This window comes from Amblyomma americanum, chromosome 4 (genome assembly GCF_052857255.1).
Source record: "Amblyomma americanum isolate KBUSLIRL-KWMA chromosome 4, ASM5285725v1, whole genome shotgun sequence".
Classification (NCBI taxonomy): domain Eukaryota; kingdom Metazoa; phylum Arthropoda; class Arachnida; order Ixodida; family Ixodidae; genus Amblyomma; species Amblyomma americanum.
In genome coordinates this window covers 115,569,036-115,579,226 of record NC_135500.1, presented here as the reverse complement: position 1 = coordinate 115,579,226, position 10,191 = coordinate 115,569,036, and the positions used below count along the sequence as shown (strand labels likewise).

The 10,191-nt window shown below is 47.1% G+C and overlaps 1 protein-coding gene across 4 annotated transcripts in view; it reads right to left on the bottom strand.

The window, feature by feature from the left end:
* Nucleotides 1–1,449: 1,449 nt before the first annotated feature.
* The window catches only part of LOC144128263 (histone-lysine N-methyltransferase PRDM7-like), a 54,327-nt gene continuing 45,585 nt past the window's right edge, over nucleotides 1,450–10,191 (bottom strand). For 3 of the 4 annotated variants that reach the window (XM_077661527.1, XM_077661529.1, XM_077661528.1), the window contains 2 exons: nucleotides 5,080–5,245; nucleotides 1,450–2,624 (listed from right to left, as the gene is read on the bottom strand). In XM_077661527.1, coding sequence (XP_077517653.1) covers nucleotides 2,114–2,624; nucleotides 5,080–5,245 — 677 coding nt within the window. In that variant the 3' untranslated portion in view covers nucleotides 1,450–2,113. Of the gene's footprint in view, nucleotides 2,625–5,079; nucleotides 5,246–10,191 lie in introns of those variants that run through there. The other variant, XM_077661532.1, reaches the window with a different exon arrangement.

Below are 10,191 nucleotides of genomic sequence, written 5' to 3'. Positions count from 1 at the left end.
ACGCACTAGTAATTTTGGTTACCGTTTGCATTTAATAAAACACTCAAATTTGTTACCCACAGGCAGCGCCAAAAACTGGCCCTGGCAGCCTGTAGGTTTTGTCATCGCACCAAATCACTGCAGCACTTCCTGCTTATTGTACGCGCTTCCTAAGACGTACAAAATGTTCTATTTAGGTCGCTGTTGATAGAACTACACTACATGGTCCTTTGCCTTAGAAACTTGTGAATTCGCTCTCTTCAGTCGTCTAAATTGCACACACGAATCTGCGGACTTGCTATCCTTACTCGTCGAGGGAGAAGTCGGCCTAGCCAGCACCGAATAAGATTTCAGGAGAGCCTCATCACTTGCAAGTGTTCATGTATCATTATATAAATTGTAGCCCAGAGTTTCGTTTTTTCTAAAAAGCATAAGGCTGTGACAAGCGCAGCTATTCAGGTCGTCAGCAGGAATATCTTCATTGACCTGCGAATTCAACCTCAATCGTAGACGAAAGGAGGCATGTCCCTTGAAACCACAGCCCGCATTGCAGACGACCCTGCGGCCTGTATGTCCTTGAGACGTACCGTGAGAATTTCAATATGGCAGTCGCTGTAGTTGCGAGGAGTTTCCTGATCCCAGTATCGATCGCATGGACACTGAAAATTTGGAAATATAATCACAGCCTTTTGTATTTTTCAGTTAAGTACAAAACTGCAATACTTCGAACAACCATGACATAACCATGGCATGATTTGTGCATTTTCAGATGTCTGCCAAAACAACGCTGCAGAAGCCGCTTCAGTATGTCAGAAAGCAGATATTTAAAAATTGCACTTTACCTTCGCTTAAAACCTGTATATATACTCAACATGCGCACATCCCAGTCAGGCAATTCGACATAAATGTTGGGCTAAACAGGATCCTTTAAGGCGCTGCAATGCAGTTCAGCAAGTGCTGGTAACGGCAAGGACCAAATAATCATATCTAGGAAATTGAACTAAGGGTTATGGCGAACTTTCCGCAACTAAGTCAAATTGCGAAACACTGCTTGCAGGTGGAAATAGAGTTAAAACACATTCAACAGCCAGTGAATGACACGCATAGGTTTTCGGCTGAGGCGAGAAAAATAAAACAGCACTGGAATGAAGCTAATGACGAGGGCTTTACAGCACATGATAGAAACTTTCCAATGACATGTTGGAGAAAAAAAAGTGAGCCTTCCAGCTGGCGGCAAAAAATTAGCCTGTCGCCTATTTCTATTCTTTATTTTCAGCTCTCAGAACTGCGCCATTTTAGAGAACGCTGAAAGCGGCACCGAGTATCGATAGCCGAGCAGAACAACATCAACAGGCCGAGTGCGAACAGAGCAGCGTCAGTTGACAATTTTGGATGGCCAAATCGCCTGCGAACACCACGCTGACTTGTGCGGCGTTATCCTGCCAAATTCAATTGCACAAGCGGCACAAATCGAAACTTATCAACACTTTATTGTCTGAGCATTTACAGTAATGAAAAATACCTGCTTTTTTTCCCTTCGCTGGGAAAGTATTAACCGAAGGTAGACTGCTCCACCCAAGGCAACCATTTTGACTTTATTTTTCTCTTTAAGTGTTTCCGTGTTTCTATAGATGCTATTCTGGTGCGTTTTCTTTGTTTTTATAGAAAACTTTAGGGACCAGCTTCGTTGAGATGGGGCGTTTTCCTCCCCATCTCGGATAAAAGTAACAGACTTCCTCATTCAAGTTCCGAAACCAGCCACTCTGCTTGGGGGCGCCACCTGACAAAATGTATCTGCTGTCAAGACCGGTGCAGTGGGCCCTTCACTATAGTATACTTGATACCTTCTTGAAGCCAGAAGTGCTTTGTCAAGTGGCACAGAGTGCCACAGGTCGCAACTTGGAGGGGTTGTCTGCTACGTTTGCCCATGGTAGTAACTAGGCTCTTTCAAAGGTTTTCAACTCTGTTCGGCTTTGTCCTGCCTCTTGGCCGTCCTCGATCTTTCCTTTCTGTCGCACGAGCTTAACTTGGCTTCGCTTCACTATTCACTGTGCGTTTTATCTGTCTTTCACGTCGGCATTACGAAAGAAGCACGTACCCCCTCCCTCGCATGTGGGCGCATAATAGAGCTCGGTCAGTCCTCGCTGTACTGCGGTTCCTCTTTCTCAGCGGAAGAGTGCTGTCTGCGAACGTGCATTCTCAGATTAGTCATGTCCGCAAGGCCCTTACCGCAATGCGGGCAGTGCAGCGCGTACTGGCGGCTATGAACTACTCTCTCATGCCTATTGGTAGAGCTGATCGTCGCGAACCTCTGCCCACAATGCGAGCAGGCATGGGGCTTCTCTCCCGTGTGCTTCAGTATGTGCCGATTGAGGGCGCCGAGGTCTGAGAAAACCTTTCCGCAGAAGCGACACACAAGTGACGCAAGCCTGCCACCGGAGGAGTGCTGTGCTTTGCGGTGACGCGCCATATCAAAGGTGCGTGCGAAGCGCTGTCCGCAGTCGGTGCACTCGTGAGGTCTCTTCTTCGAGTGGGTCAGCAGGTGGCTGGTGAGGTGATGCCTCTCCGCGACAGCCTTTCCGCACTCCTTGCACACAAAAGGCCGCTCGCCCGTGTGGGTCCGCTGGTGTATGGTGACGTGGCCTCTGTATGGAAGCAAATGAAAGGAGTAGGGGGGAAGGCATATTTTCACCGGCATAGTTGAAGACGATTATTAGAAAAGCAGGAATATTTCTTGCGTAATACATAAACAACCTGCGCATATCCATCATCATCATCAGCCTGGTTGCACCCTCTGCAGGGCAAAGGCATCTTCCATGTCTCTCCAATCAACACTGTCCTTTGCCAGCTACGCCTTCACTATGCCTGAAAACTTCTTAATCTCATCTGCCCGCCTAACCCTCTGCCGTCCCCTGCTACGCTTGGCTTCTCTTGGAACCCACACCGTTACTCTTAAGTACCAGCGGATATCTTGCCGTCGAATTAAATACCCTGCCACGCCCATTTCTTGCTCTTGATTTCTACTAGGATGTCATTACCCCGCATTTGTTCGCTCACCCACTCTGCTCGCTTCCAGTCTTTTAACATTACACCTGTAAATAATTGAGCTTTTTGTTCCCTCGAATGCAACTGCACGACTCTGCTCAGTTTCTTCTTGTAACAAAAAAGTACTGATCCTCTCCAACGCCGTTTATTCCGGACTGAAAATGAGCCATTCACCAAAAAATATCAGACGGTTGAGCAAGGCTTAGCATGGAATACCGTGCTGAAGCAATATAGTCATGGTGTTGTATTTCTATTCCATCAACAGTACAGCGCACCAACTCGTGGTCTTGCCGTCTGGCTGGTGTGAAAGGTTTTATTTATACGGCGATTTTTGCTGCAGAGCCCGTCATAGTGCAAATTGCATACAAGGTAAGGCACATCGCGACGAGGAATAGTAAACTATTTGCGCGGTGCGGTAATTGTTTTCCAAATAATTAAGAAGCCAAATTGGGTTGTATTCAGTTGCTTAATCGAGAAATTCTCGCTCGGATTTCAGAATGCGACCTAACAAGCAACACAATCTCCAGAGAAAATGAGAAATGGCTTGAGTCGTGTAAATGATGTAAAAAAAAACAAACGAAGAAAAAAGAGTTCATTCAAAAAATGGACCCTTCCGCGTTCTAAAGCAGTGCTATAATACATTTCGTCACAGAAGAAATGGAAATCAGCGGTGTTAACTGTGCATTTACATGATCTCAGTAATATCCTATATTCCACGTGCTGATGCAGCTTATGTTGAATTCCAATGGCAGATCGAGAGCGCTCCGCCGGATCACAAACGGAGAGCGTAGTTCAGGCGGAGATCACTCCCTCCCATTTTGCCAATGGAATGCATGCACTGCCGCGGGGGCACTTCAGCGCAAGAATAGCTCCAAGTTCAGGCAACATGGCGGCGCCCTTAGAAGCGCGGCCTCTCGCTTCACCAGCGATTCGTCCTTGCCGCCAGTCTGTCTCTCGCGTTCACGGCAAACAAAAGGCGCACGAAGCTTTCGCTTTGTGTGATGATGCCCGCACCACAAAATTCTAGTGATGAAATGCGCCAAATTTTCAGATTGTTTCCTTATTTACAGAGCTGCTAGGCTTAGAGAGTACGCGTCGTTTGACGTCAGAAAGCGTGGGAGGTTCAAACAAGTCAACGATTTTGGTCTAAAAAGCGATCAAAAAGAATTGACCGCGATGGAATTGACATCCTGTTAAGAAAATTATTTGTTTTAACCTGTGCGGACGTGAATAGAACGAAAAATAATTACACTTGGGAGAATTCAATTTAAAAAAATTTAAAAAATACTGCTTGTACGTTGCCCGGATCACCGCGTAGCGACGACAGGAAGTTCGCGTATGTGACAGAACGGATCGGTCATGACCGGAAGCAAGACGCGGGAATGTAAAACGTCGCGCGGGGTTCCGGTCAAATCTGCCGATTTCGGCGGAGCAAATATCGCTGCTCCACGGAGCGATCCGGGATCGACGTCCGATCCCGATCTGCCATTGGAACAGACAACTCGCACTCCCATTTCGCCACTGGAATACGATTGCTCCCAACAGAGCAGAAAAACTTGATCCGGATCTGCCATTGGAATTCAACATTAGTTACTGCGCTGTACAGTCTACGGTTCAAAAACGCGTGAAAAAACAGTTCGAATTCGACGGGGCACAGAAGACAAGGAAGACACAACACGCACGCTGCCTTCTCTGCGTGAGGTGCCTTCTATCTCTTCTGTGTCCCGTCCAGTGCGCGCTATTAGTGCCTAAGCACTAATTAGATGGGTACCAACGCAGAGACAAATCGTCCGTTTTCTTTTCCGTTTTTGCTCGTAGCCAGCCCACCTCGAGCATTCCATCCCGCGGCACTGTCCACTCATCGTCGTCTTCTACATGGAACTAATCCTGTGGTTCTAACCCCGGTGGAAGATATTCTTCTGCCCGATCATGATCGTCTTCTGCGTAGCAGAAATTCCTGCTTGCGCACTAATTCCAATATACAAAAAAATTCTCTGTAATTCTTTTTTTTCCACCATGTCTACACAACAGACAGCAAGACATATTTTGGCTTACTTGTGATCGCTGGTATAGGGGCAGTATCTACAGCAGTGCCTCCCTTCCGGCTTCTGCGAATGTTTGCTCTGCCGATGCTTCTCCAGAAGCGCTTGTGCGGAGAACAGGTCGCCGCATGTCTCGCAGCGGAAAGCCGGAACTGGAGCAGACTTGGTGTTTTCACCTTCTGAGAATAGATCAGAGTAGAGAGCAATGTCCTGAATAACACCGAATACTTGGGATTCTTCTCGTTTCAGCACTACTCTTTCTCTAATTGTCAGAAACGCACATCGGTAACGCACGGCAACGAAACAGGTAAAGTAGTCTATCAGAACCTCTGTTTTTCACTTTTTTTTAAGACAGAATCGAATGAAAACTTTGTCACTGGATTCTGTAAAATAATTACGGCGACTGATCCTTGGAAAATATTCACGTGACGTCACGGGCGCCATTTTGTAGTACAGTACGCAGCTTCAGCGGCAAGCACACCAGGCTGCCTTTCGCTGTGCCCCATGTACACCAACATGGCGGTCACTGTGGCTCGGGTGAATTCTCCCTATACTACTGCTCCTACAAACGATAACCCTACCAGCAGTTTAATTAAATCACGATTTTGGATAGGGTGACAAAGAGCACAGTGAATAAGTGTTAATCACACCTTTCTTTCCTAACACCACTCAATAATCTCCCCTTTTCTTATCCTGAGTTGAAGCAGGGGGGGTGGGGGGGGGGGGGTCATTATCTTCAAAAGGCATTTTTATCTTCTGACCAGGATAAATTTGCTTACAAAGAAATTATATAGGGTGGTAGAAAAATATTCCAACTTGGCTAACAACTTGAATTACAACTACTTAGCAAAGTGGACCATTGTAGTTAACTTCCCGAGCTCACAATTGAAGTTTAAAAGAGCTGTTTTGAAAATGCTTATTAAGTGGGTGATTTGTGAGTAATGAAAGCCAACGAGTGTTCATATCGCATACAAGCCTGCAAGCGAGCCAATAATATAGAAATATTTCTTTAGAGCGTTACCACTTATTGGTGAGGTAGCGGGGGCAGCGCTTGTGTCCAGCTTCAAAAAATGAGGCATAACAGCCTCTCCTGCATTGACTCCTTCCTTCATGACCCCAACTATTCGGAGAAGTCGAAGTGCGAGACCAGGGCGATGAGATTGTGATCAGTTCCAGAAACACTGTCGCACTCTTGACCACCTGGACACAATAAAAGTCGCGGCCTTCTGCCCCGAGACATGCTTCCGAACGCAGCTGCGATGAGCGCAATGGCAACGTTCTGACGCTGCGGATGCAGTGCCAGTATAAATCAGGCACATAAGGTCGAACCAGCAAAACTAACGCAGGATAAGACATAGAGGCACACACTACATTGTACTCACACAGACCTGTGCATTATGAACCAACTAGCTCCAGCAATTTAATCTATTGAAATAAAATAGGCATATGGGACAGCGTGCTTTAAAGAGTGCGTGCGCCGAAAGCTATTTCATATCGAGCCTTACATTACGCTTGCTTTGCGTCACCTATTTTCCCAGTTTATCGTACGCGGCTCCTGCGTGCTCTAAATCATCTTTTACAAAATAGCGGATTGAAGCAGGACTTCTCCGACCATCGCCTAGGACTGGATTCGTCATTGTTTTTGTCGTTTTCAGTGCGAAGCTTTGGGCTTCATCTCATCTCACCAATAACAAAATGTATGAGCAATATATTAGCTGTATTTTTTACTGATGATTATGCCGCCTGTGGTGTCAAAAAGGAGCGTCGAATTGTCGAAACTTCTTCCATATCTAACAACCAGATGGCGCCACTATGCTCAGCTTATTGTTACATCTCCGTTCGCACACGCTCAACTAAATGTGTTAATGTGACAAATCAAGAACCGTACAGCAAAATGCGTGCATTTAGCGTACATAAACGACCATACGCTTATGGTACGTAGAGAGCGTGGATTATACTTTTTTCGAACCATAACTGTCTATGCCGCAAGCGGACGAACACACACGATTAGGGGCAGAGGAACACATTTCACGCGCTCTCGTGATAGGCAGAGGAGGTCTTCGCCTTTGTTAGTGCTGCAAGTTAGCTACGGGATGTGGTTGTGTTTCCGTCGAGATGATGTACTAGTGCCTGAATGTGGTCCCAAAAACACACTACATAGGTTTGCATAATCGATTTCGTAAACTCAACGAACTTGGTTTCATGGTTCTCAAAAGGCTGGTTGTACGATGATGCATGAAACCAAGTTCGCTGGGCATAAGGAATGTATTGTGTATAGCATTCCATTTACTTTCGGAAATAAATATATAGGTCAGAGTGGAAGGCACCTGAATGCTCACTTTCGTGAACATCTTTACAATGTCAAAGAAACGAACAGTGGTCTCACTGATGTGCATTTCAGAAAATGCAAATCAAAGAGCAAACTACATAAGAACTATGAAGAATGCCCTGTCGTCACTAGGAATGGTTGTGAACTGACGTTCAAAATCATTGAGGCGGATGTCAGATAGCTTAAGTGACACGTGCATCGCTAAAAAATGTGTCGGACTAGAGCTCTCAAAGGAGTAAAATGTTTAAGAAATCACTGAGCAGTTCGCCTCCGGGCCCTTCGCAATGCATGGCCATGTCATGCATATCACTCGCGGTTCACTATAAACAGTTGGAAGTTCGCTCTCGTGTGCGTGCTTTTTTTTTCCTGTGTGATGTTCCGTTATTCTCAGTGTTATGTTAGCAGTACTGTTCTTCACGGACGGAGGAGCAGCTACCGCTGCTGGGTTGAGCCATTGCGAGCTGGTGGCGGGGTTCAAGTATTCTATAAAAAATTAAATGGCAATTGTTTAGCCCTGATTATACCTGGAGTGACGCGATAGCTGCATCTGGCCGAGTGGAACTCGCTCAGTAGAATTGCAAAGTAAGTCTTTGGCCGCTCCTTTTCGCTGGGCATTCCTTCTTCATCTTCGTCCCTGGACGTCTACTCACTCTCTCACTTCCTCCACTCCACTCCACCCCACACTCGGTTTCATCGGCGAACAGGGTCGCCGGCAGCTGCTCCACACCACGTGACCAACCACCCCGTGACCAGCCACAGCACCACCACGCAGCTCAAGAGGTGCCACGCTGAAGGCTCGAAGTGCTATCGTCATGTAGCTATCGCAACAATAACTGTTACAGACAGAACTCTCCACTCCCCCGATCCAATCCAGCAATCACACTGGGCGTCTTCGATTTACCGCGCTCGGGTAGCCCGCTGGCCGCCAGCAAGTTCGCCGCTGATAGCAAAGAGCATGATGGTCACATGGGCTGGCGTCCACCGGAACCATCCGGCCGGCAATCACGGCGGCAACTCTATCACAAATCACGGGGGGCAGATGCTCTCCGTAGCTTTGCGTTCTGCTGCGTCTTGTTGCTACGCACGCGTACAGAAGAAATAGGCTGCCTGGGAAGAAAACAATGACCTGAAGGTATTGAGGGCTGCATCGGAGTGCAGAACAAACATCCCATCGCACTCGCAACCGTATACATCGGCGGCGGCGACGCAGTCGTATGCTTTCGGTGCACTGTGTGCTGTGAAAGCTTCGAGAAATTCTCAAAAGCGTTCGATCAGCAATCGCAATCTTACACACAAATCGCAATCTTACACACCTTTCAGTCGACGTCACATCGGAGGGAAAAACTGCCCTTGCGTTGCTCATGAAACGGCCCACAGTGCTCTCGGATTATCGCGTTTGTTTCCTACGCAATGAGAAAGACACGTAGGACCGCAGACGATCGACCCTGCACGGCGATTGACTCAGCGCTGTGGTCGTTGCGATTTCTACATTCATGAACTGCTTCTAGTGGGCTGTAGCCTAATCAGAAAAGAATCGGGATAAGTTTTGTTCAACTGTAGTCTTTTGCTGCCGGTTAGGAATGCACGTATAATCATTGATAAAAGGGCACATCAGCTGGTTGAACGTTCATGTAGAGCAAACGGATATACTGTACAAAGCGGCGTATCGTGTCCACAATGCTGCAGATTTACTGCAGAAGGCTAGCCCATGAATGAAAGGCGCTACAATACGGCCTTGCGTGTTGGCGTCTCACGTACAGCGAGTGCTTGCATGATGATCCGCGCTGGGAAATACCTCTTTATCTCTTTAATGAGCTGAACGCGAGGATGATGCATGCACAGGGTACTTCACAGATAATTTAAGCATCTGCGGCATAAGGTCTCAGCATCAAGCTGTACGGCAGTCGGAGACGACGGAATCAGCTCTCGTTTCGGCTGCCAAAAGTGCACCTGTGGGACCACATATATGCTCTCACAGATGCCTCGAGCAATGTGCTTGTCGGGTCTTTTAATAAAGGACATTTTTTAGTCAATAAATCATTTCTCAAAACACATTAAGCCTTTCCACTGCGCAGAACGCCGTGAAGACCATGCGCTGCCGTATCGCGCTACACGTACCTCGCAAAACGCGTTCTGGAATCTGTGGCCGCTCTCGTGAAAGGCCTCGAACACCATCGCAATATCAGCCAGTCGCACGAAATAAACAGCCGAAATATTTTGGGAATAACCATGCTATCGTAACATGAAGCGACCATTTGTGCTTCCGAGGTGGTCAAACCATCGACTGCGATAACACACACATGTAAGCAAAAAAAAGTAAATGAGCAGCGAGAACTACTACAAATGTGCCATTGCAGGAGACACGGATCATATGCACAGAGGTATAGTCGAAAAAAGTGCCCCCATCGCGCAAATCATCGCATGAAGGACCGCGGTCTTCCTAGTCCATATAAAAATGGCCGCGCGGGCTTCCCACTACCATACCATTTCTCCATCGTTTGCTAGAGCCCCGTGTGCTGCTAGGACGAAATCCCTCCTGGCGAGTCTGGCCATCACCCTCTAGGGAATTTGAGGAGGCCCGTGACGTCACAAAAAGAGGCCCACAGTCGCCGCCACATAGTTGGTAGAATCGCGGCTGGGATCATCTAGCAGAATTAAGCTTCCATTGATCAATCCACTCTTTTTGTGCTGCCAAACACTAGAATAAAAGCAGACACTTTACGGCACACTCATTTTGGAAGCAATAGCTATTAACCAGCTTTGTAATGGTTGTATATAGGTAATAATATGAGCAAC